Consider the following 26,992-nt stretch of genomic DNA (forward strand, 5'->3'; position numbering starts at 1 on the left):
CATTTTGCTTTTATGAACAAGATGTTTTGATACTTACTTAAAAACATGAAATAGTGATGATGAATATTTTGTAATTAATATGAGACAAAAATTGAAGTGCACTCCCATCACTTTTCATTCAGCTCATTCTTTTGCTTTGTGGTTAAACACTGTATTATGCTCAAAACCTTTTTAGGTGATGCATTTGGCGAGAACACAAGGCGGTCATGACACTGAGTTAGCATTGCCGTGCACAAGACGTGATTCACCCAGACGTCATTCTTCAGCTTAAAATACCATCAAGACTCCTCTGCTTCAAAATGGCAGCATTTAACATTCCGTTTTGGAAATGAATCATGTCACATTGTATAAAAAGTTGAGTCATGTTTTATTTAGAGCATAGGTACTGTAGCAGCTCCAGATGTAGAGGGAGTCAAGGTTCTGTTTGACAGTAAGTGACCATGCAAAGACCAGATATACATCAACAAACACACGTCCTTGGACTAGTCATCAGTATGCTGGACAAAAGTGTTTTGTCATTTGAGTTTCTCCAAGCGTATTTCTAAGTATTCATTTAAAGCAGACTAAACTTTTGATAAAAGCTGACCTGAACTTGGGATGTTATAAGTTTATTTCAAACAGGAAATATCTGTGAGAATCAGATTTTTTACTGAACAAACCTAAAGATTAAAATGATGGGTTTATGAAATGACATCACAATGAACATCATTGCTTCTCTCAGACATTAAGGGTGATGCAAACTGATGTCCTTGTTTTTAAACCATACCTGAGTTCCAAAACATCCAAAGTCAGCGCAGACAGAGAGCAGTCCTGTGGGTGTGTCAGTGCAATGACTGCAAACTGGTCTGATTAGAAGAATTCAATAGTTCATTAAAGACTGCAGCCAATCAGGGTCGAGCCCAGTTGTAGCCTGGGATCTGCTCAGTTCTCATTATGTGGTTGGAGTAGCAGATATCTGACTTTCACCTGCTGTTTCCTGTCTGCTCCCTTTTCATGCATGAAAGAAAATGGTCCAGTGTCAAGTTTTGTCTTACTTATAGGCATGAAAAAAACATATATTTATGTTTAAAGAAAAAACACATGCTTAGAGTGAGATTTATTTAAATAAATCCTTGTCACTTTCTCGCAGATTTGAGTTCCAGTCTTCTGGGTCTGATCCCCCAGTTTAACCCTCTGGCACTTTTGAAGTTTGTCAAATGACCTCTGTCACATGACCGTTGTCACATGACCTCAATCACATTACCATGTATGCGTAGACTTTGCATGCCGAGTCGAGGCAAAAAGTCAGACCAACACAGAGTCTTCCCTTACAAAGAAAACACCAGTTTCCCAAGTTTTTCACATGGTACATGGGACATGTGTGACACATGTTTGCCACATGTTGAAACAAATGATAACATGGAAGAAATATGTGGAAAAGTAACATGGGAATCTACATGAACCTAAAACCAGATGTTTCCTATGTGCACAATCAGGTGTATGTGTGGTCACGTGCGCTCATGAGTTTTTGCACGTGAAATTCATGTTTTTTTCTGTAAGGGTTAAATACTGGGCTGCTCATAAAATCTATCTGTTCAACTTGGACATTTGTATCCATTTATGCTGAAAAAGTTTGCTTCTCTCATAAAACTCTACTCTGCTCTCACACCCTGTCAGTATTCATCTGGCTGCTTGTAAATTCAGATCTCAACAATTAAATCCGCTAAAATATGACCAATATCTTGACTAACCACATGAACTGCTGCAACATGTGACCTTTTACTAACGTGTGACACTTCACTTTTAACATGAAACACTCTGCAGTGTCAGGAAAGTGCAGGAACGTGTCACTTCCATTATGTGCAATCAGGGAAAAGATACACTCACCAGGTAGCTTAACAACTACAAGCTGCAGTGAAGACACTGACCTTCAGATGTACCAGTTGAGCTGTCAGGCTGGCTTAAAACCTGTTAAAGATGTAGGGAAGTCGACAAGGTGGTGGGAAGGGAAATTTTCCGGTGAGCAAGGTGATACGACAGAGATATTTTAGGAAAAGGTCACATCAGTTACATCATTACCACCGGAAGGCATATTGCAGAGGCGTGCATCTACCTGTGTAGAATGGACGCCTGCGTTTGGTCTTACAAACATATTCATTCCCGTGGAAAAGTGTGTGTGTGTCTTTTCCGGGTGTGTGTTGGTGTGAGTGTGTGCGTCTCCTCTGCTATCTGACACTCTCAGACAGCCAGTAGCATGGCTCAGTGAGAGAGATGGCGTGATCACTGGACCGCAGTCTGTCTTATGCTGTCACTTACACACACACACACACACACACACACACACACACACACACACACACACACACACACACACACACACACACATACATACATACATATAAACACACTGTAGACAGCCACTGAGGCCACTGAGATAATATGCTTCTCTGTTGCTGGTTTTACACCATTAAAGTGGGATTTTTGTATAAACTAACCAAGAGTAGAACATAATCGTACATTTAAGCCTGTAAATTCCAGCTAGTACGAAGTCTGGATATTCGGTGATAGTGAACAACAACAACAAAAAAAGCAAGCCAGCAGAAAACTTTTTAAAACAGCCGTTCATCTTGAAGTAAAATTTGATTGTACATTTGAATTATTTTTCGTGCACTCCCAATCTGTGTTGTACATCCCTTTTTTCTCCTGACACGTCTTTGTTTTCTCTCTTTCCCCCCTCATTCCCCTCAGATTTCTCGCCAACACGTCCTTTGAGGGCAAGAGCGGTTTTATATCCAGAGACGGCCACAGCCAGAATGTCATCTCGGAGGCCCATCACTACATCTGGTCCCTCCAGCTGGACCCCCTGGGCCAGCCAACCTGGACCCGCCTGGGACGCTGGCGCAGGGGGAAAGTTCTAATGGACCAGGGGGCCTGGCCAAGCCATCCAGCCTCCGGAGGTGGAGGTGACTGGCGCCGCCCCACACGCTTGCACATGCGAGTGGTGACGCTGGTTGAGCACCCGTTTGTCTTTACCCGAGAGGTGGATGGCGATGGGTTGTGTCCCGCCGGCCAGCTGTGCCTCGATCCGCTCACCAATGAATCCTCAGTTTTGAAAGGATTTTTCCAGAACATCGGAGGACACAACGGATCTGTTCCCACTGACTTGAAGAAATGTTGTTATGGTTACTGCATTGACCTGCTGGAGAAGCTGGCAGAGGACATGGGCTTTACTTTTGACCTGTATATCGTTGGCGATGGGAAGTATGGGGGATTCAAGAATGGTCGCTGGACGGGACTGGTGGGGGATCTCCTCAGTGGCTCTGCCCACCTGGCAGTGACATCTTTTAGCATTAACTCAGCCCGAAGCCAAGTCATTGACTTCACCTCGCCTTTCTTCTCCACCAGCCTGGGGATTCTGGTCAGTCCTGTGCTTCTCTTTCTGACTTCTTTTTATCCTCATTACATTTTTTTTCCCTCCACTTCTTATACCTCATTTCTGTTACTCTTTGGCCCATCTCTCTCTACTGTGTGTCATTGACCTCACCTCAGCTCTCTACTTGGTATGCTGGTGGTCAGTATCAGTATGACTGAGTTTTATTACTGCGAGCTCTACCTTATTGGATTCTAATGCAATTCCCCACATGGGGCTGCACTTGTGAGTGTCCAGCTTTGTCAGGTGAACTTATTATTGCAATTATTATAGCTAGTCTCACCGGTTGACAGGCATAATGATGCAGGTAGTCACTCTCTGAGCTTTTCTACTTAGCATTGTACCACAGAGGTATGACGTTACATCTCTTAAGAGATGCCTTTTCTATCATCCATGTTTTTTTTTCCCCATTTTCTCTGAGAGTATCTTCCTTACAAACAGCACCTTTCCAGTGGATTTGCATTCGTTTTAGTAGTGTTTTTTTGGAGGATTGAAAAATTCCTCCCCTTCCCATCTTGCCTGCTCTCAATTTATTTCTTCCCGAACCATCCTGCTTCCCTGACTTGTAAAATCATAAAAACTATAACCTTTGCAAATGACACCAGCTTCTTACTTTTGTTTTAACAATTAAATGTTTTTTTTTCCAATCCCTGTGTTCCCTCCCGCCCAGGTTCGAACCCGCGACACTGCTGCACCCATCGGTGCCTTCATGTGGCCTCTCCACTGGTCCATGTGGCTCGGCATCTTTGTCTCCCTCCATGTCACTGCCGTCTTCCTCACCCTGTACGAGTGGCACAGCCCGTTCGGCATGACGCCACGTGGACGCAACCGCGACCGAGTGTTCTCGTTCTCCTCGGCGCTCAACGTGTGCTACGCCATTCTCTTTGGAAGGACGGTGGCCATCAAGCCACCAAAGTGCTGGACCGGTCGTCTGCTGATGAACCTTTGGGCCATCTTCTGTCTCTTCTGTCTGTCCACCTACACTGCCAACCTGGCTGCTGTCATGGTTGGGGAGAAGACCTATGAACAACTGTCAGGGATTCATGATCCAAAGGTAAAACATGACAGAACGTTTCAACACAAATTTATAACTTCGTAACTTGAAGTTCAGTTCTGAAAACTTGCTCATTAAATCACAAATACTCAGAGTGACAGAGAATTACAATATGTTTTCAGGGCCTTTAACTTAATCAAGAGACTGCATACATGTTCCCTCCATATCCGTTATTTCTATTCTTCAATGCAGATTACAATAACAACATTTTAATTCCTGGGATTGGGATGACTTTCCTTCTTTTTTTTTTTAAATAGGATTTTGAGATGTACTAAGTTTGTATTTCTGCTACACTACTGTTTCATTATCTTTTAAACTTTAACTATTAAATCTAAAGTACATTGATTGAACCACCTTTGTAAGGGTCATGAGATGAGGTAATTAATTATTTTGGCCAACTCACCAATTCATTGAATGACAAGAAGAAAATGTTTGAAATGAAGATGGAGAATTGAGGAAAAAAAAGGAAAGAAACTAATTTATACAAAGACCCAGAAAAAAATTTGAAACAATAAACTGAAATGGAAAATATCAATGTGAATATTTTTTAAAGGCATTCTTAAGGTAACATTTATTTCTCCTTTCCTGCAGTTACACCATCCCTCTCAGGGATTCCGATTCGCTACAGTGAAAGAAAGCAGCGCAGAGGACTACCTCAAGAAGAGTTTCCCTGAGATGCACGAGTACATGAGAAGATACAATGTCCCGGCAACACCAGATGGCATACATCAACTCAAGTAAGACAAACGGATACGTACAGGTCACATATAGTGGAGCGTGCTATTGAAACTCTTATAGACATGCGAGTCTTCACTGATCCGGACTCTGCTGTCATCTTTTCCGAATATCCACCCAGCTAGTTATCTCTTGCTGTCAACATACCAGAAAATCAACTTCATTTTGGTTCCACGAATGAAAAAAAAAAAAATGAAAAAAAGAAACTGTGTCATCGTTGATAAAAACGAATGTGCATGCTTGTCTAAAATAAAACTATTTTTTTTTTGCGGGAAAAAAAGGAGAAAAAAATTGCACCCCTGCTGCTGTCATTCCCCACCACCACCAGACTGCCTGTTCGCATTCAGATCTCACCCTCCTCTTTACCCTGCCACTGCTGTCATCCTAAGCTGCTTCAACATTCAACTGGCATCCCCATGGAGCATAGCATAATATAGTGAGAAAAAGGCAGCTGGAATGCGAGCCCAGGCGGCGTTGGACACCATCTGAATGGATGAAACAAGAATTTTCTTTCAACTGAGCTGGTAAAATGCTGATTAGAGGTTTGAAGGAAAAAATGTCATCTTTAGAAAATTACAATTTGGCAACAAGACAGTATACAAGTGCGCTGCAGTACAACCCTCTGTGTTAGACTTTGCTGCACCAGGGTCTAGTTGGTTATCCAATCAGTTATATAATCTTACAATATGTTCTATGTTGGACCTTTATATAGTCCAAGTAAAACACAGCTATATACTGAACTGATAAAGCACAACCATGTAGAGATAAACTCAACATTCAGGAATGATCTGTAACAAAACTGGAATTTATTTGGTTGGGGAATTTTTCACAGAACAATCAAAAACATTAAAGGAGCAGGTATAAATTGGGGTCATTGCATAGGTTAAAGAAAGCAAGGGTTAAAGAGTTGTTTCACTGAAATGGAACAAAATGGACAAAGACATTTTGTGTTAAGATTTTCATTTTTCTTTAAAGACTTTTGGGATTTTTGTTTGTATCATGGCTATTATATCACATCAATTTTGAAATTATACTGAGATATCTTAAGAATTTTAGAAGCAGAGATAATTTTTAAGGACCCAAATGCATACAAGACTGAGTCATCTGCATAGAAATGGGTTAGATAAACAGTATACAATTTCTCCATACTGTATATAAGTGGTCAATGTATTATTGGTTGATGAATATGAACATTATGAAATCTTTTTTTTATTGTTGATTGTTTGTTGTTAAGTACTGCTAATCTTATGATAATAAGGGGAACATATAATGTTTTGTCCTGGTCTGGGTTTACTCAGCCTGGTGATGGTGCTCCACATACATGCTTACAACACAATCTGTCCCGAAGTGAGACAGTATGAGCTATTTGTCAAAGACCTGCTGAACGGGTGATTAATAGGTTGCTTAAGGAAAAAAAACCCATCATCACCAGCTCAAAAAAAAATAAAACAACCTCAAGTCTGTTTCATTCACTTACATATGTGTGTGTCAGACTTGTATGACTAATTTTGTGGGAACATTTGTGTGTAAGCAGAAGAGCAAAGCTGAACTTTGGAGAGAGAGGCTAAACATATAGACTCAAGCAGGTTGTAAGTGACATTATTAGTCCACAGCATAATTTTCCTTCATCTTATCTTACAACATTTTAGCACCCTTTTCCTGTGTTCTCTGATGGACCCCCTCGTGACTTCCAGATTAACAATGGGTTCATGTTGAACAGTACTTTAACAGAACAGCTAAAGACCCAGCATATACCCTGATGGTAGCCTCTTATTTATGCAATGAGCTTTTTTTTTTTTTTTTTTTTTTAAACCTTTATATACATTTTGGTCACTATCACATTCACTGGCTTATGGAAATGTACAGTAAATTAGAGGCCCATTTACAGTTGTCTGGGTTTTCATCACTGCACACTATGGACCCATTATAGTAAGTGTTTTGGTTTTTTTTTTATCAGCGCTGCCTTTACCATAATGTTTCAGCTTAATCAACATGTCCCACCAGAGCAACTGAAACCAACAGCAACTACTGACTGCAGCCTGTCAGCTATATAATTAGGGCATTTGGAGAAAGTTCCCTGACTGGAGCACTATCATCCTTCAGACAGCTGCCTTGTATTAAATAGACTTTCTTATTAAAGAGGCAATATTGAAAATGTTACTCTTATATTATAGACAAAACAATTTATTATAGAGAAATTTTAACAATGCTTCTTACTTCAAAATAAGAAGACCTTTCCCTAAAGAAACTCTGAGGCTCAACAGCACTGAAACTGCTGCATTTATTTTTACATTGTCTTGCAATAAATATAGCAACATGGCAGAAATGTCCATTCGCTAGTTATGTTTTCCATTCATGCCATCCGGATACAAACTCCTGTTCTGTTTTTATGTAGAAAAAGGATGAATCATGTTTTAATCATCTTGAAACTTAGTTCGTTGATAACGAGATAGTGGTTTGGTCATTAAATGCATCCTGTGGTGGGAAGACCAAGGACATAAGCTGCAGTCTCATTCAACCTGTAACATTGAACAGCCAGTTTGTGGGTAGAACGTAGCGCAGGCTTTCAAAGACTGCCCTTGATAACAAGCAAAAACACAGAGTATATGTTGAAAAAGTCTTTGTAGCATCTGTTTCCCAGTAGGCCCTGGCTGTCAGTAAAGGCGTTTTAGAGTGGATTTGTAAAAGCTTCACTGAGAGTGGTGCTGAGACTTAATATCGCACCTCTACAACAGACTTGGGAGGATTATGAATAAATTGGCCAAAAAAAATGTATGGGCTGTAATCTTTTACTGGCTTGTGGCCATTGAAAGTATTGGAAATATACAGACAAGGCCAGCCTCAGAAATATGAGGCTCAGGCGAGGCAAAAGGTGAGAACAACGTTGAATCATTTGCTGTACTTCTCATTTTGGTTATGGTTCGCTTCCCTTCAGAAAGGCTCTGTAAAAAAACCACAAAAAAAAAACAAGCACAAACAATTGACTCCTGTATGCTTTTCAACAATTGTTTAAAGTTGTATTATTCCACTTCTTATTGTTATCTTAGTAGTATAATGTCTACAGTATGTGTTGGTGCCTTATCTCTTGTTTCATCTTGTTGTTTTGACTCTCATTGAAGCAAAGCTTGGAAACAGTTTACTTGAAGGGATGTGAAAATTGCTGCATTCCAAATGGCCTTCTTGTGTACTGACATTCACCATTTTGAATGCATGAGTGTGTTCACACTGTCAAGTACAAAAACATGTAGTTCACTACGAGTACCCAGAGGACGCACTCAAAGCGGTCCAAAATAGAAGTGTGAAACTCTGGACAGTTCTCACCCTAAACGGTCACTATCTTGTGAAATGGCCGGACCACTGACGTAAAGAATTTTAAAATGAAGGCATTTGAGAAAGCTGACGCTGTTCCTGAACTCCACCCAAAAGTGTTTCTTTTTCACTCCTGCTGCTGGACAGAAGAATCAGTGTGTTTATTGAGTGTGTTAAACAGAGGGCATGAAAACATGTTAATTTCTGGGTAAAATAATTAAAGCTGCAGATATTTGGGCATGTGATGTGTTCACATGCTGAGGTTACATCCGGTCAGTGCAGAACGGCAGTGTGCTGTTTGAAACAACACTACTCTGTCAAAATTCCTGCACTACACAAGTAAGAGTCCTACTAACATGTAAGAGCACTATTTGTTGGTGTCCTCTGGGAAATATGTCATTTGGAACACAGCGTATGGCTGGCATGACCTCATTATAAACATGACACAACACCTGTCATGAACAAGAAAGAGTCTTTGTGAATGTTCAAAACTGTTGTCATTAAGTGTCATTCTTCCACTTACATAAATGTTATGGCAAAGTTTGGGATGTCTTTGTAATGACAACCTGACATTAACCAAGACAACATGACTTGTGATGAACATGTAACACTAACCATAAGTTGTACCACTGTAGAAATTATTCATGACACTGTCTTGACATAGTGGATAGATACATACCAAACAACTTTGCATTAAAAGTGATATAACCAACCGAGCAACAGCTAATGTTACCAGTCGTAAACATTCATAAAGACTCACTTATTCACATGACAGGAGTCATGTCAGTCGGATATACACCCTTCCAAGTAAAGAATTACCCAAAAGGAAACCCATGTTTCTGTCTATTCATCTAATACCCGCAAAGTCAAGTGCAATCATAAAAAGTTTCCAACCAAGACCTTCCAAACAGACTTTTCTCATTCTTTCTACTCACCGTGGAAGGTCAGAGGAGTGACGTGGGGACCGAATACAAGCCTCGGAGTAACAGACCAGTGAGATGGCAAACGAAGGTTCATTTAAGCGACTGTCTCATGGGGCGGTGAAGGTTAATTTTTCATGCCAAGTTTAGAAGGTTGCTTGAAAAAGTGACGATGAAGAAGATTTGTTGTTGGTCACCACGATGACTCTGGGGGAGTGACTATGGATTAGTACCAGTCTGTTTATCTGAGCGTCCATTGAGTCATCCATCAAAAGCATCTCAAATGCCACACTGATTTTTTTTTTTCATAAAACTTAAAGGCATCGTTCAGACCAAAGCTCTCACCCAGCATTACATTGTTTATATGATGGAACATCATGCACACAATATAAAATGCCATACTTTTGCAGAACTATGTGATACAGTGTTTGTTTGTTGCTGTTTGGCCTGAGGACTGCTTGAAAAATTTCTCAGCACAGAAATGTTTAATTAGGACAGCATGCTGTATTGGATACAAACTATGAAGAGCAGCAGAGATGAGTTTATTGCACTTCAGCTGAACACACAACACAATCTTATAATCACTACAGTTCCTTTACGGTGGAGCAAAAGTTTCTTGTTGTCTGAAGCTCATGAGGCAAAAAGTGTGACTTCTTGCTACGGCTGCTCTGCACTTATAGTAAATCCTCTTACTTCATGTTTACAGGGCCGACCCGCAGAAACTGGATGCATTCATCATGGACAAAGCTCTGCTGGACTACGAGGTCTCCATAGATGCAGACTGCAAAACGCTAACAGTCGGAAAACCCTTCGCAATAGAAGGTAACATGTGGCATGTGATTAATTACTTCCTTATTTAGGACCCAAAATTATTCTGAATGTTGATTGAATAATCAGTTAGGTTATTGATTATAACTACTCTGGCATCACAAAAGTATTTATGTACTGCATGTGTTATGGGTTTTAATTATGATGTGATTTTAAGAGGCCTTTTTGCCATTTGTTTTGCCCTAAATGTAACAATATCAATCATTCAACATTTGCACTGCAGGTAATCTTTTGGCTTTCAAAAGCTTACATTCTCCACTGTCTCCTGTTAATCTCTGGTCCATTTAGCCAGCCTCTTCCTCCCACTGTGAAAATGTTCCCGTGGCGGTTGCTTCCATTACAGGCAGCCTATAGTCCCAGATTCCAGTGCTGTTGTTAATTACTTAATGCACCCTTAAGCCTTCAGGATACAATACAAATCAATCAGTGTACTTCCTTCCAAGGCAAGGTACTTCTGTAATTGGCCATTGCTGAATTTGTCACACTTTCCTTGCAGGGTAAGGCATTCAGAGATGCATTGGTATTGTGAAGTACGTGTTTTGTTCTAGAAAAAGTGTTTGATAAAAGGAAATGGCAAAATTGCCAAGACTCCCATGTTTCTGCAATAATCCAGGGAGAGAATCGAATGGCAGTGTGAAGGTGAGGTGAAAAAAGTGTTTTGTTTTCTACTTTGGTTGTTCTGTCAGAAGAAAAATCGCTAAGGTGTCTCTATTGTGTGTGTGTGTGTGTGTGTGTGTGTGTGTGTGTGTGTGTGTGTGTGTGTGTGTGTGTGTGTGTGTGTGTGTGTGTGTGTGTGTGTGTGTGTGTGTGTGTCCACTGGCAGGCTATGGCATTGGCCTTCCTCAGAACTCTCCACTCACATCCAACATCTCAGAGCTTGTTAGTCAGTACAAGTCAGATGGCTTCATGGACACACTGCATGACAAATGGTACAAGGTTGTTCCCTGCGGGAAGCGCAGTTTTGCTATGACTGAGGTAAGAACATCGTGATTTAGGTATGGTAAGTGTGGATTATTTTTCTTTAACCAATTACTTTTCAAAATAACGACATGAATTTCACGTGCAAAAACACACATGACCATATATACATGTTTTTTTCACATGTAAAACTTGTGAAAAAACATTTAGAGCACATGTTTTACTTGTGAGAAATGTGATTTTGGAACATTTTCATGGTGTGAATAATGTGTGAAGCTCAGATTCCCATGTGAAATCCATGGGATTACTTTTGAAAATCACCAAACTACAACAAAAGAAAATTAAACAAATATGAAATACAAATCAAGTCCATAAAAAGGATAAAAATGCTATAAATCAAAATAATGGTCAGAAATTTCAGGCATGCTAACCAATCACTAGCTTCAATATGTCTTTGTCAAGGTTCTGTCTTTCCCTGACAGTCCCCTGTTTTCCTGTGATGGTGTATATCCTGTCTTTACACAGCTTTTTTGTATTGATATCATTTATCAAATTTCTGAATCTTTGTTGCATGATTACATATGATAACATGTTTTCCACATGTGCTCTACGTGCTACTACATATCACAACAAGTGGAACACTTTTCCACACACTTTCCCCCATTTTATTACATGTTGCAACATGTGAAAAACATTGGAAAAGAAAGTAATTTTTCTGCAAGCGAAGTCTCTGAACAACGAAGATTTGGCTTCTTGTCCCACCATTTTTCTGGCTGTAGTCTCAAAATGCTTTCCCTGCACTCCACAACCTCCATGTAAAGTGATTCATTCCCTGGCCTCTGACCCTGGAGGTGCTAAACAAGCATTGTCCCCATAACTTCAGTCCTAAGTAGCCCGGGCCCAGTGGTCCATTCTGTTATGCTATTACTAAGCACTTAGCTTGTTTAGCAGCTTTGCCATCTCTCCACCCAACTGTGACTTTGGAAACCCCCAAAAGTGGCTCCTAGCTCACTGCAGCCAGCACACTCTGTTCCATCTTCTTTGTGCAGTTGCACTTTGCTGTTTTTATTATTTATTTTTTTGTACTGCTGTGCGGCACGCAATATAATCTGCGATGCTCGTGATAATGTCTAATTAATAAGCACTGCTGGTGTGTGCCTTTTGGATGGCAGCATCACCTCACTAATACTTGATCATAAATATAAATTACTGTCTTATGAGCCTCATATCAGCAGCAGAAGTGGCACATTGCAGTGCCACAGATACAAGCGTAGAATTGTCCCAGTGCGTAGCAGCTAGATGTGTTATAGATGCTATCTACAGCTGCAGACATTTAAATAGTTCCGCAGGTACATTTCATTTTGCAGCATCATGCCTCAGTCGGCCCGCCAGAGAAAGCTACTCGACCAATGTTGTGCTTCAGCTGCGTTTCACCAAATTCACATACAACTATATTAGTCAGGTGACCTCACAGTAAGATGATGATATGCACACATCTGGCTCTCACATTGTAGATAAAGTTGGAGTGTATATCATAAATTAAATAAGCCTAAATTGGTGTTTAAACTTCCTGTTGTTTACCTGCATATATACATACGTTCACTGCTGTGACAATGCGAACTGGACAACATCAGCAGGAAATTCATGTGATATAAGCAATATGAATCACAGAGAAGGCTGGCCCAGTTTAGGCCTGCTCAGCATATTTTTTTTTTATTTTTTTAAGCAATCTTTTATTCCGATGAACGAGTGCTACACCACCACCAGCAGCCGCAAGCCTGGGGATTCTGAAAAGATGAAATATCTGATGGATTGGCTTCAGTGGGGCAGCCAAACTCTCTGGCATTCAGCCACCTTTCTGTCACCCCCAAAGAAGTTGATCTCATTTGAAGTAATAAAATCAACACCAATAAATTACATGTTATTCAATTACCCAACATTAATAGGGCCAAACTTAACATTACTAAGAAATATATTGTGATAAAAGGGATGAAGATTATGAGTGTGATGTGCTTTATTGAATATCTTCATGGATTTTTGCTGCAAAGTTATGCAGTCAAATTGTGAAATATAACAACAATATTAAAAGCGATTGTTCTATAGGGTTACTAGTAGTGGTGTAAGACAGGAAGTGTCTTGCCAAAAATTGGCAGCACACAGTGTCTTTTTAGAACCGAGTGAAACTCTTGGGGCGGGCTGATGCGCAGAAACGTAACTCTGCTTTTTATGCACAGGAGCCGGAGCTGGAGTATTAGATTAGATTAACGTCATGTTTCTTCAGTGAGCTTGACTTTTAAAGGATAATACCACTGAAATTCTATTTTTTCCTGTCCCAGTGAATTCCCACAAACTTTAAAATGTATTCTCCTGCTAGTGTTGCTGAACTTTTCTAGGAATCAGCGGCTCCCACTTTGCAAAATTTCATTACAGCAAGCTTGTCAAGTCACAATACTACAATGACGAATTTAATCCATCATGTATTCTTTTCCAACATGACTTTATAATGCAATCTTTGCAACTGCTACTTTAGCACAAACTCTTCTATACTCAGCAGTAAATAGATTATGAGAATACACTGCAACAAGTGGTCAGTTAGTAAATGTGATTTCACACTTGTCGATGGCGACACTTCCAGACTCGTGATACAATATGGGAGACTTTTTCGAGTAACACATTGTGAACATAGTGACAGGAAATGAAGATGTGAGGGAGGGAAGTGTGATAACCCTGAGTGAGACGTATGCAAGGGCTTTTCCTATATTTCAGGAGAGCCAGAGAAGTCTGTCAGTGAATCTGTCAGTGATTTAAAGTTTAAACTGTATTATTTTGTCCCGAGAGAAAAAAAGACATCATGGATAACTGAGAGAAATTGATCAAATTCCAGATTTCCAATTCTCTAAAAAGCCACTTTTCTTTGAGTGGCTCTGCTGAATTCAGTCGTGGACATAAACAATACAGGTTTGACTTTAGTGAAACTGTGATGATGTTAATCGTTCAGTTTGAACACTATTACTATTGTTCCACTGTTGTGTAATTCAATAGAAAATCGAAGTGATAATTTTGAAACTTTTACAGCTGCAGTGATTTTATGAAGTCAGGTTTAAAGAATGTCTAATTTTAATATGTACTTCAATGCAGTTTTTGACTGAAAGCTGATTTTATTTTGCAAAACAATTAAAGTCGATGATTCCTGGGAGGTCATCCAAACTCACTATAACAGAGACCGTATAGAAACTATTGACTGAGGCAAAGACATCATTTGATTTACTTATGTCATGGCAAATAATGACTTAAAAAAAAAAAAAAGGTTGCGCTGATTGATGCAGGTATAGCATTAATAAGCAAAAATAATGCATATGTATTTTATCATATACACAGAGCATGGCGATTTTTAGATAAACATTGTCTCAAATGTAAACTAGTTTTCTTTGGCTTGTTATGTGACTTTTTTCACCAACATTTCTTATTTTTTGTATCTTCCTCTTTATTCTGTCTGTCTTTCAACTCTTTCTCTCTCTCTCTCTCTCTCTCTCTGCAGACGCTGCAGATGGGTATAAAGCATTTCTCTGGTCTGTTCGTGATGCTGTGTGTGGGCGTGGCCTTATCTCTACTGACCACCGTAGCAGAACACATTGTGTACAAGCTGGTGATCCCAAGGGTTAAAGAGCCACGCTTCAAATACTGGCAGCACACAAGCCAGGTGCCAACCGAAGAAACACACAAAAACATCACATTTACACAGTGAACCACACTTTGAACCACACTTCTAAACACGAACTGACTACAAAACATTCACCAGAGGAAGTAATCTAAAAGTAGTCATAATTTAGAAATATTAAATTGCAAGTAACAGCAAGTTTTGCTGCTCATGCTAAACATACAAACTTTCTGGCACTTGAAATGCTTAAAAGAAAATAATGATCATTAAAAAAAAAAAAAAAAAAAAAAAAAAAAAAAAAGAGAGAGAGCGAGATAAGTTTTTCTAACAGGTTACAGCTAATGTTGCTTGTTTTCCAGAGATTACACCGAGCCCTCAACTCCGTCTTCACTGATGACAAACTACCGACTGTTACCAAACCTGAAAAGAGGTACTGTTCTTGTCTTTAGAGGCTGAGCTCAGTACATTTTCAGTTCAGTCACATAAATCTAGTAGAAAACTATATCTCCATCATAACTGAAGAATATCTGAGGAAATCCCTGTCCCTGAGGGACGGAACTGAATGTGCACTGAGCCCAGATGTTTTCTGACTCATTTATTACGTCTTTGTTTTCTTAGGCTAATTAACACGTTTGTCATGTAAGCAAACATCAGAAGCAGGTTTGTCCCTCACTTTATACAGCTATAAAATATAAGTGATGTTGACTGTATTTAATGCTCTGTGTGTGTTGTTCCTCATCGCAGAGTGGTTTTAAACCAGTGCACCCTTCAACTTATTTTCTTTAAACACACATGCAAAGATTTCCAGAGAGATGTCTCTGGAGCATCTCTATGGATCACATACAAGCCCATATGTTTGTAACGTTTATTCACATTAAAAATGTTCCATCATGAAGCCAATTTTCAAAATTTGAACGGCCTATTGGCCAAATTATCAAGTTGACGATAAGTGACATCAATTAACATCCATGTGGCAGTTAAGGGACCCATTTTTAATCAGAAACTAAATAGAACAGTCAGTTTGTCAGAAGCCAATTATCAGTGAGGGAAATTGAGAAAATAATCTCACGCTGACGTCACAGAGTATTGTTGGGAACCGTGGGTGAGAGACGGAGATTCAGTAAATCATTAGAGCTTCTTTTGGGGCAATTTCAGTGTCTTTTCAAAAAGTTGCAATGGTGCCCTTTGTCCTGATTAGTTACATAAACCTTCACAGTCATTCTGACACCACTATTGTGAGTGTCATAGTGAAGCCCGCCTCTGTTCACATTAGCCGCTGCTCATGTCGGCATGCTTCTTTTTTTTGTCCTCCTTGCTTCTGAGGAGAGATCAAAACAAACCTCAAGCATTCGCTGAGCTAATAAGTTCCATTTTATGGCAGTCTGAATGAAAAATTCTGCTGCACTCTGTTTCACATCGAGCCCTGCTCAGCACCCGCACACTGCAGGGACACTCAGGTGGCGCACTCAAAGTGGGGATTAAATACATGTAATAATTATGGAGCCGATGCCATGTGAGGGATGCCTGTGGTAATGAGGATAGATTGCCCACTCTTGGATAATTACACTCATTCAATCATGCTCTTCTGCATCGTGCCTGCGCGCTGTCGAAGAGTCCAAAATTATTAGATTTATTGTCGGTGTGCTGCAGAAACCTTGTATGTCAGAAAGCACTGAGCTGAAATAGAATGATCTTCCCATCTACAGATTCCAACAAACCAAATGTGTGGCAAAGACAACGTTTGTGTGTGACAATGTTTGACACGTACCAGTGCTGAGTGGTAATCTAGAACGTCGATGACTATCCAACTTTTTTTTTTAAATTGAACACTTGCATTAGTATTTGAAGGACGAAACAAATATATTTTATTTAAACGGAATTCTCCGAACTCCCACACTTGGTAAATACATAAAGAATAAAAGGAAGCTGAAGTTTCATAGTAAATGGTCTTCTGTGGTACTAGTTTACTACCAGTCTGTTGACCTGTAATATTTGGGAGTGATACACAATGTAGTCTTTATCTATCTGGAAATCATCTTTTGGGCTTAGGTGGGGATGCCTTTCTTGTAGCTGCCTGTCCAGATTTTAGAAAAGAGTCTTTTGTGTGGTGTTGACTTTAAAAACTAGAGCCAGATTTTAGAGGCCTATTTTCTAGTTAATGATAACATTATTTTCAGATGAACTGCCAGAAAACTGAAATGAAGGAGTGACTTTAGCTAACGACCCCATAAGAACTTAATGAAAAAATTACTGACTTTGTATTTTCATGAGAGAAGTTGAATGGGAGTCTTTGGAACTAGAGCCTTTTTGGAGCCGACCTCTAGTGGCCATTGGTGGTATTGCACTTTGACACTTCCGCGTCTCCCTCACTTTTCAGACCAGGAAGCTACATCCAGTTTTATATACAGTCAATAAGTCCCACATAAAGTGGGAAACCTTCTCACCCTTTATATACCAGATTTTATCCTGTAAGTGCCTCCAGCTTTGTTTCCGTTGCAAGAAAATATGCCAAAAAGTGCCCAAATTAATCCTACCACTACAGTACATTTACTAAAGGTCTGTATTGCACGGTACTGAAAGCATTGTGTGACCAAACGGAGCATATGGGTGAAAATTAAATTGGCTACGACCACCACTTAGGATCGAACCACAACGTATTTCATCTCCTAACTGTATTAACAAGGCTGTAGAAAAACCCAAAGTCATCAGAGAAGTGTCTGTCCGAGAGAATTAGGAGCAGTGTCTGTAATACCCTGCAACACTCTGGGATGGCCAATTAAGATCGTTTGATTTAGTACCAAGCGCACTGTTAAGGTCGTGAAGCTCTGGAAAAGACAGACATCTCGGCTAAAATGTGATTATCTGTCACTTCTAGTTGATCAATATCATCAATTACAATTTAGCTGCCATGCTCTATTTGATGGAGAAATTGCAGTAGATAGGAGAACAATCTTTGTTCCTACTGTAATAATTACTAAAAGCCTGTTATAATGGCTTTTATTTCAGTGGCACACTTATATAAGTCAGCATTATTCACTGTTAAGCATTGCAAGTTTAATTTTGAATGACGTTTTACTGTTATATACTTGTTTTTTTGTCACTTTAACCTCTGTTTAATTTGTATTCTATACAATATTTTCTCTCTACAGGGTCTAAATAATGGGGCAGGGGTTGTGCTCTCCAATTTCAGTTCTGTTGTGTAATTTGAAGGAGTAAAATGAACATATTTTCATGTAAAGTTGTGCACAGTACACTATCAGCATATTTTTGACAGAAGTATCATCATAATTTGAAATATTATAAAACATCATGTGGAATTAGGAAGTGCATCTTGATCTAAAACTATTAATGTCTAATATTAACGTCTAATACTGCGTCAGTGAGATTTCACCTGCTACAAGTTGGTCAAGAGGGCACTCAAAATTGTACAGAAGTGCACTCCTGAGCCGGCAGAGCGCAACGTCTTACTCAAGGGCGCTTAAGCATGAGAGCACTTGTTACCCAGCTTGTTGAAGGACAGCCTCTCCACCCGCTGTGCTACATGCTGTGTCTATGTCTTGTTGTGACTGCTGATAGCAACATCTGTACTGACAGATGGGTTGGGAAATAGCCGTTATTGGTGAAATATTGTTAATTCCATTTATGTTGCTCAGAGGGCTGCTGCATGTAGATGTGAATCGAGATGGAGGAGTCCTTTATTCATAAGCTGCACTGGTTGACATGAGAGAGAAAAGTAATGGCAGTTATTGGAAGTTTTTTGGATTTTGGTATTTAATGTGTCGAGCAACTCTGGATCTGCAGAAGGTTTCAAGAACAACCACTGTATATTAAGGAAAACTATATTTATTTAAATGTGAATAAAGGATTTGGAATATTTTAAAGAGAGGGATTAGACGACGCTGCAAACTGGAAGAAGAAGGGACCAGATCTCTGAAAATTATATGGAAGAGTCTGAGAGCTGTAATTGTCAGAGTGAGGCAAGACTTAGTTCCTCTGAAGAAAAATTATTATTTTATGTTGCTCCTTGCACTATAGTAATCTCTATCAGGTAAAAAAAACAAGTTACCGTTTGTATATTTTCCAGTTTAATGTTGAGAACACCGTCTCAATCGTGCTAATTCATAAATCAAGAAAATGTGCTTCGAGATTGGATTATATAACAATAGAGGAACAGGGCTTTTTAGTTTAGAGGTTGTGGAGTAGATTAACCTTTATTTGCATCACTTTTCAGGTGCAGCTACACAGTGATTTCAAAATGAATTAAAAAAGGACTTTGTCTTGCCGAGGTGTGAAAAGTACAAGCATGTATGATCAGGGTTGAAGAAGGAGATAATGTGACAAAGTACAAAGAGGGAGAAATGCAAGTAGGCAAGAGTTTGGGGAAGATCGGAGTGAGAAAGCCTTGTTTGTTTCATCCATCCAACCTCTTGCCTATTTGAATTTATCACTCTTTGTATTTGGTCACATGACCTCTGTCACATAACCTCCTTCTTCAACTCCGATCATACATGTGTGTCGTTTACATGCTTATAGGCGAGGCAAAGCGTGACACTGACACGTGAGGCTGAGCCCTTATAAGTAATACTTATGAAGATGCTGAAACTGGGTGATTATCTTTAGACTAAAAGCTTAAGAGATGCGATAACCACATTTCAAAATATTCTCTCTTTCAGTGCTGTCATGATGTAAGCACAGGTGTCTTCTCGTCAAGAGGTGTACCTATCATTTTAAGATGAAACTCTTTTTATGTTCTTATATCCAGATGTGTCATCTTCTGGCTTAATGCCTCTTTTGATGTCAGGAGCATCTCATTAGATTCTACTTGTCACTTTTTTTTTTCTTCTTTTTTTTTATCACCAGTGAAAATACCTTTGATTTAGAGAGCTCTTCAGTTAGGCTTCAATTCATATGCTGGAAAACCCTCATCTCTGCTGCTTTATTGAAACCGTGGTTATTTTTCAGCTTGTAGATCTGGTCTAGTAGAAAACTAATTTAGTTCTTTTATAAGTCTCTGACAAGTTAGACTTATCCTGTAAATTGTTACAGGAAATATTGGAGTTGATAGGGAGTACAATATATTATTGTGTTTTACATACTTTGAGTATTATTTTTTTTTTCACTTTCAGTGAAAAAGAGCAGAGTGATCTCAAATGATGCATAAAGTTTGTATCTACAATTAGTTTTTAAATCAGTTTCTGAGAATTTGAACCATTCAGGAAAGAATTTGTAAAATGTATACTTTACATTGTTTGTTCTTCTGGGTAGAAACTCAGAATATTGTCCTTACTCCACCAACACACCTCATGCAACACAACTGCAAAAACAAATAAAAATTGAGCTAATTGTGGATTAAACAAATTAAACATTGCAACAATAGCTAAATCGATTCAATTATCTGGACAAGGGCTACATCTGCCTCTGGCAAAACATTTCCATGGTTTGGTGGGGCAAACAAGTCAGGACACTCACTGGTATTTTCTACCAAAACCCAGGATGACACCAGCCTCATATAACTTCCTGTATTGCAGATGCCACTTTCTTTGCGTACTGACACTGTGTAAAGAAATTTAAAAAAAAAAAAAAAAAAAAAAAAAAAAAAAACATAGGAAGAAGCTTTGGGCTTTTTCATGGTCTGTACAATAAAAGAAATTGAAATGTCACCAAGGAGAACCATGACTGAGTGTTTTTCTAAGGTTGTGTAGCTTCAAAGCTCCGGTAAAATAGTTGCGAATTCATATTTTCCCTCTGCGTTTTGGGGTGCTGGCGCGTAACGTGAAACATGATTATGAAGGATAAATGAGAGGAAAAGAAGGAAGGACAAAGTGCTGTAAAATGGACACTTATTGAGGATAGCTGTGCTCCTCCATCACTCCTGAGAGAAGCATCACAGAGAAAAAGGAAAGGGAGGGAACGAGAAAGGATTTGACATGTGGCGCATGTTCAAGCCAGAAATGAATATGACATCAGTGGTGTTGTGTCAAATGCACACCTTACACCTCCAACCTGCATTACTAATGCCGGTACTCATTACCTTAACCATGAAGGTAGACCCCCAGGTTGGATGGGAGAGTTTGTTGAGATCATTGCTGGTGTCAAAGGAAATTAATTAGACATAAATGTGATTTCTACAGTGGGCTCCGACAGTCAAGGTCTACTTTTTTTCTGTTGAATATCTGCAGTGGAATATCTATTCATCAAAATCAAAATGAAAAAAGCTCTGGTTATTTTTTTCCCCTTAATAATTCAAAACAGCAGATGACCATCTATTTACATAACATAATAAAACAAAACCATGGACATGAAAACTTTCAAATCTTTAATTAATGTTTTTGGTTAAGTTTACAATGTGACCAAAATTGAGCTCTTGTCTTTATTGTTTTTCCCCTTGATATTAATATTTTCCACAATGTGCTCACATGAAGAAATCTTAATTATTGAATTAGTCCATTCTTTTGCAATGGGACAACCAGGGTTCTTCCAGTTTTATTACACAATAAATAACAGAACAATAATAGCAATAACTGAGGAGATAGTAACACAACATTTTCTTGTATTTATATTTCAGGAGAACAGTTTTCTCTGCAAGCATTCACGCTGGTAATCATGACATTATCCTCTCAGTAATAATGTCCAGAACTTATCCAGGGAAATTGTTCATCACTTTATCTTGTTGAACATCCAGTATAATTTTTCATACACGTGCTGCAGCAACTCATAGTTTAGCATTAACATAATTTTGTGTGTCTGCTCACTGTTCAGGGACAGAGATAGCATCTGAGCCACTGGTTTGATGTCGGATTCAGGCTGGAAAGATGCAGTCAGATGATAGAAAATCATTCTACCTTGGCATTTAGAATACCTCACATTTTCTCCCTGTCTGTCTTATCTTCAGGTGCAATGAGGGAAACAACCAGTCAGCATCGTGGAACCCTGCAGAGTCCTCCCACTGCAACAGACGAAGGGTTCTTCCGCAAGATATGCAAAATGACCTGGAACGTCCATTGTCCATGGACCTTCCACCTCCTCCGCCGCCTTCTCCCCTCCCTCATTCCCATTCTCTCCCTCTGCTGGAGAAACAACTGCCCACGGTCACCAACTCTAACGGTCGCTCTGACCAGTTGGGACGGGCATTAGGCCAAGGACTGGGAGCAGGGCAGGGGGGCTCCGGGCATAGCATATCACAGTGCCGGGGTCTGGGAGTGGGCGACTGCGGACCGGGCCTGGCCGTTGGCCGGAACCCGCTGGTTCAGGAACTGTCCGAACTGGAGGGTCACATCCTTGTGATCAAGCAGCAGCTGCAATCAGCCATGAGGAGGAAGAGAGAGCTAGAACAGTACCAATCAGAAAACCAGCAAGCAAACCAGACTGCACCCAGTCAGTCCTCTACACACCAATCTAACCAGTTTGCTCAGTACTCCCAGTCCCACCAGCAGACTAACCAACACACAAACACGCTCCCAGAGTTCTGAAGCTTGTCTCCTCTGTTTTGTCCAGAGAAACCTGGTTAGACACAAGACTTGTTTCCAAAACCTCGTCTGGGTCGTGGAAAAGGATCCCCGCCTGAGTTCCGGGGTTCTCACTGATTACCGGTAGCGGGATCCTCCTTTTGGCTCAGGAGCTCTGCTGAACACTGGACTAAAATGTTCTCCAGGGATCAGATTCTGCTCTGTAACTCCAAGTAGGACATTTTCTGACTAATTGCAACGTGAGATTTGATTGGATGTGAGGCGCTGGACAAGGGCGAACCAGGGATCTTTAACCAAATCTGTTTGGAGACCCACACTACATTTGTGTCACTGAAGAGCTGTGCAACCCCTTCCTCTTCTCAACCTTCCTCTTGCCATGTACCTCCTTTTCATCCTTTTCTGATCCCTCCATATTTTTTACTCTTTTACATTCCTTTTTCTGCTTATCACTTCCTTTTGTCCCTCTCATACCTTCCCTCTAAGCCTTATCTCTTCCAGGGTACAGATTTGCCTGCCATAATGATAAGCTTTGATCATAGATATGATGACTCTTTGGTATTTAAGCTTAATGGACTAATTCACCTGAGTCTGTTGAGACTCATCGGAAGTGTAAAATGACCTGAGGTTGAACCCAGCCAGTTAAGTCTTTAGTATGTCCTTGTGTCTTGCTGAAGCCTTGTATCTTTCAGACGTACAATAGAAAAAATAAAAAATAAAAAACACTGCTGGTGATAGGTTGTTATTACCACTAATGACCTAATCCTTCTGGCCTTTGGTAGTGCTTATAATTCGGCTTCGGGCATTTTCTTTCTTTCTGATAATCCTTTTGAAGGTTGGTTGATGGGGCTGTGGTTGGAAGTAACGAACGAAAAAAGATATAAAGCTTTCGCAAGACACCTTTAAAGTCATAAAGAACACCTGGTGAGCATCTTTTGGTGGGTTATAGGACACGACGCAAACTTTGTTAGGAATCACTGTATGATGTTGTCCCGCACTTCACTGATGTACTCCTGGTTTGTTAAAGAAAGTCATCATTTAACTTGTCAGAGTTTGCGTTATGGTCTTAAGTTATTCAGTGGGCTCACAACCAAAGGCAAGCTGATGAAGTAATACACAAAAATGGTAATAAAACCCAGAGGATTGTTTTTTTTTTTGTTTTTTTTTTCAGTCAAGGACCCAAAATAGAAACTTTGTGCCCAGTCTTTGATGTTCTTGTAATATTGTAATGCAACACAAGCCCACTGTTAAATGGTAAATGGAAACAAGAACACAGACCGCCGGTCTAACTTTGACATGTTATTTATTGTGATGAACCTTCACAACTGAACACACCAAAACAGTTTCTCTGTGCTGAGACCTGTTTTCTTGCATCTTTTCTGTTGGGATTTGGACATGTTCTGTTATTAAAACTGTACCTCTCTTCTTTGCACCTAATTTAGTTGAACGAGTTTTTACTCCAATCTCCCAAAAAATATTCTAATTTACAGGACTGGAAGTGATTGTTTCGTACAAATTAGAGAGTAGAATGGTCATGCGAAGAGTCTTTGAGCGTCAGTTCAGTTTTTCATTATTATGCCTCCTTAAAATTGGCACTGTTAAGTTACACAGCAACTTCTCTCAAACTGATTTTTCTAACCACCTTAGTATCATTTGTTACTAGCAACAGAATTAATTTTCTACCAAGTCAATGAAATGAAGACTCAATGATTTCCTTTCAGCAGCTCTTGTAAGTGAGACAAAGATGAGTTCCGGATTTATTTGCTGGATTGTTTTTTTACTGAGTTGGCCATTGCAATTCACCTGCAGTTACTTATTTCCACCCATATTAATATATTCCATTATAAAACACCCTGCAGCTATACCAAGCCACTCAGAGCTTTGCTCCATACCTTGAAGCGACATTTGGTTGTGGCACTATTCTTCACTCATATTGCTAGGGGACAGCAGTTTGGACAGGGAGGCAGAACAGCCAACGATGACATTTTATGAACACATGGCATGGTCAAATACTGCCGCACACACACACACACACACACACACACACACACACACACACACACACACACACACACACACACAAACAGTCCTATCTATTTAGCCAGTGTGTCTGCAGGGTAAGCGCAGGCTGTCACAGCTGAAATGAATACCTGACAGAGCAAAAGAGCAAGTGCACCGGCTGAGCCATCAGCTTTCTTTGTGTTTCTGTGCGTGTATGCCTCGCTTAGCGGTGACACAAACATCACTGAAGTCGATGCGGTCGTAACAGGATGAATCAACAGAAGAACCTGGTCTGAGCATATCTATGCTCATTCTAATCACCTGTCTGGGTTGCATGTGCGTTTGGGCAGCGGTGTGTGTGTGTGTGTGGTGGGGGGGGGGCAAGGGTTGCCTCACAGGATGTGACACCTTTTGGGTGGCCTGTCTAAACACAGCTTGTTTTTCTCCTGACTTGTTCACAGAAGGAACAACATGAAGGATTAGGTTTCTCATTTCAAATTGCACTCATTTGCATATTTGTTCTCAGTTAAATTGTAGTTATGTTTTTGCTAAAGAACAGCCATGGAGGTGCACAGGGCCCCCATGAAACGTCCCGTTAAACCCTAAGTCTATTCAGTGAAATTGGCCTTCGATGACCGTAATTGACTTTAATTTACTGAACTGAGCTTTAGAGGGGAGGTACCTCCGTAGGATGTGCACTACTACCAATCAGATATTTTAGTTACAATCACACTACAGTATCTCTTAGTCACTTCAACTAGAGTTTGCCTTTGTTCATCTTTTAACATGAAGATGTGCATAATAGCAACAATGATGCACAATTTGGGAATGGAGAATCATTAATATAGTCCATTTCCATGTTTACATTACATTACACTGGCTGAGTGGACTGCATCTACAGTCAAACAGTCTGATCCCTCAGATCAATATTTACTTATTACTTACAGCAGACCTTGACATCACATCCCTGTTCAGAGCTGAGTGCAGGGAATGGAGGGATAATGCGACCTTACCTTTAGGCTGCAGATGAGCCAGCAAAGAAAGTACAATTTGTATGCAGCAGAAGTAATATTGAAAGGCTCAACTCAAAGGGAAAAAAAAAAAATCTAAGTCATGTAAACAAATCTTTCAATATTCGAACAAACACAAGGACAGATACATTTCCCGCATCCTCCATCGCGTTAACCTGCTAACGCTGACTGTTTAGATGGATCATTCTGGTTTTTGGTTGCATATTGTCTACAGGAAATGAAAAGTTAACCAGTCCGACACACAATGAAAAACACAGGAGAGCACAGTTGTTTCTACTGACTATTTAATTTGTGGACAAACTAAAAAAAAGAAATATACGCAGCATTTCAAATGAAATGCTTCATTTTGTTTGCAAAGTAAAAGACAATTTGAATCACAATGATAATGAGTAATATCTATAAAACATCTTGACTTCTCTCGTCATGCTGGGCATATCTTCCAATAGGAAATGGAGTCACAACATTGCATCACAATCCACTGGTGAGTCGGGGAGAGGGAGGGGTGCCTCAAGGAGGAAAAGTGAAGCAGGAGTCATTAGCCTGGTTTTCCTTGAGGGGGCTAGCCAGGACCTTGAGAAAATCACTGTTTCACTCCTAAAGAGCATTTCTGTCTCTCTCTTTTTTTTAATGAATTTCAGTTTAAATTTAACTTTCAAACTAAACCAGTGAGATCTTCAAGTAGATCTGGCGCAGGCTAGACCCGCTGGACCTTTCTGTCCAGACATCAACATCACAGTGAATCATGAAATTGGGGTGAAACACACTCCTAGTTAGCATTTCAACCAATCACATTTTCATATATCACAGTAAGGCTGATAACATGGCACCGTGAACGTGCCGAACCCAATTTCCGGAGGATGTCACTGACTCTTCCTTGTCATTTCCTCCAAAAGGGAGAGGAGTTGTTCCCCAAAACACCTAAACTGATACCAAAACAAATCGAGGTTTACAGCAGGCAAACGGGTCCAAATGGATCATAAGTCATACAGGTTAACAAAAAATCCTTAAAAAATATGACCTGACATGGTCAATTAATGTACAGAGAGAGATAATAAAAAGAAGGATTCTGTCTTTTTTTTTTCTGTACAAATGACAAACACCACAGAACAACAACATCGATATTTTTTCCATAGCATATTTTTCAGACCGAGTGGGATAGATGTGGTGATCGACGAGGCATCTCATCTGACAGGATGTGATGTAAAACAGAGAGAGTCGGCTGACAGGAAGTGTGCAGGTTTAACATCGTCAGGATAGGCTACAGCACTCGCTCATACAAAATGTACAAAACACCGTCCTCTAACTACAAACAGCGCACCTGGGAGGAAAAAAAATGTCCCATGTTTCAAATGATTTCAAACACCTGGAAAAACAATCTGTGCTTAAGTTGGCTTTGTGATATTGTTGCCACTGATGCGATCTGTGTGCCTTGGTAGGTTGAATTGAGCAAATCCCAACTAGATGATAACCATTACAAACATGGTGTATTTTATCCAACAGGTGATTTAAACAGATATATCAGGAGTAATTTGTTGTAAGCAATCGGAGCCACGTGGCATGCGTTCTCGTCATTGTGTCTGGAAGTGCTGTGGAGACGCAAACGTGACCCGGTGCTGCCCCCTTAGTCATGTGACCTCCGTCATCGATGCCGAGTGGTTCTGAAAAT

General features: G+C 39.9%; 2 protein-coding genes across 3 annotated transcripts in view; one reads left to right on the forward strand and one right to left on the reverse strand.

The window, feature by feature from the left end:
- grin3a (glutamate receptor, ionotropic, N-methyl-D-aspartate 3A) overlaps positions 1-23,825 on the forward strand; it is a 45,203-nt gene extending 21,378 nt beyond the window's left edge. The window contains exons 3-10 of the mRNA XM_069162500.1: positions 2,728-3,397; positions 4,080-4,463; positions 5,055-5,200; positions 10,134-10,249; positions 11,079-11,230; positions 14,712-14,873; positions 15,191-15,261; positions 21,724-23,825. Of these exons, the coding sequence (XP_069018601.1) occupies positions 2,728-3,397; positions 4,080-4,463; positions 5,055-5,200; positions 10,134-10,249; positions 11,079-11,230; positions 14,712-14,873; positions 15,191-15,261; positions 21,724-22,300 (2,278 nt within the window). The 3' untranslated portion in view covers positions 22,301-23,825. The remainder of the gene's footprint in view (positions 1-2,727; positions 3,398-4,079; positions 4,464-5,054; positions 5,201-10,133; positions 10,250-11,078; positions 11,231-14,711; positions 14,874-15,190; positions 15,262-21,723) is intronic.
- A 1,768-nt stretch (positions 23,826-25,593) lies between these two features.
- Positions 25,594-26,992, reverse strand: part of plppr1 (phospholipid phosphatase related 1) — an 81,795-nt gene continuing 80,396 nt past the window's right edge. For both annotated transcript variants that reach the window (XM_069162578.1, XM_069162569.1), the window contains exon 8: positions 25,594-26,984. In XM_069162578.1, the coding sequence (XP_069018679.1) occupies positions 26,952-26,984 (33 nt within the window). In that variant the 3' untranslated portion in view covers positions 25,594-26,951. The remainder of the gene's footprint in view (positions 26,985-26,992) is intronic.

Source organism: Embiotoca jacksoni, unplaced genomic scaffold (genome assembly GCF_022577435.1).
Source record: "Embiotoca jacksoni isolate LCO1_2020_lvr unplaced genomic scaffold, fEmbJac1.0.p SCAF_10, whole genome shotgun sequence".
Lineage (NCBI taxonomy): Eukaryota > Metazoa > Chordata > Actinopteri > Embiotocidae > Embiotoca > Embiotoca jacksoni.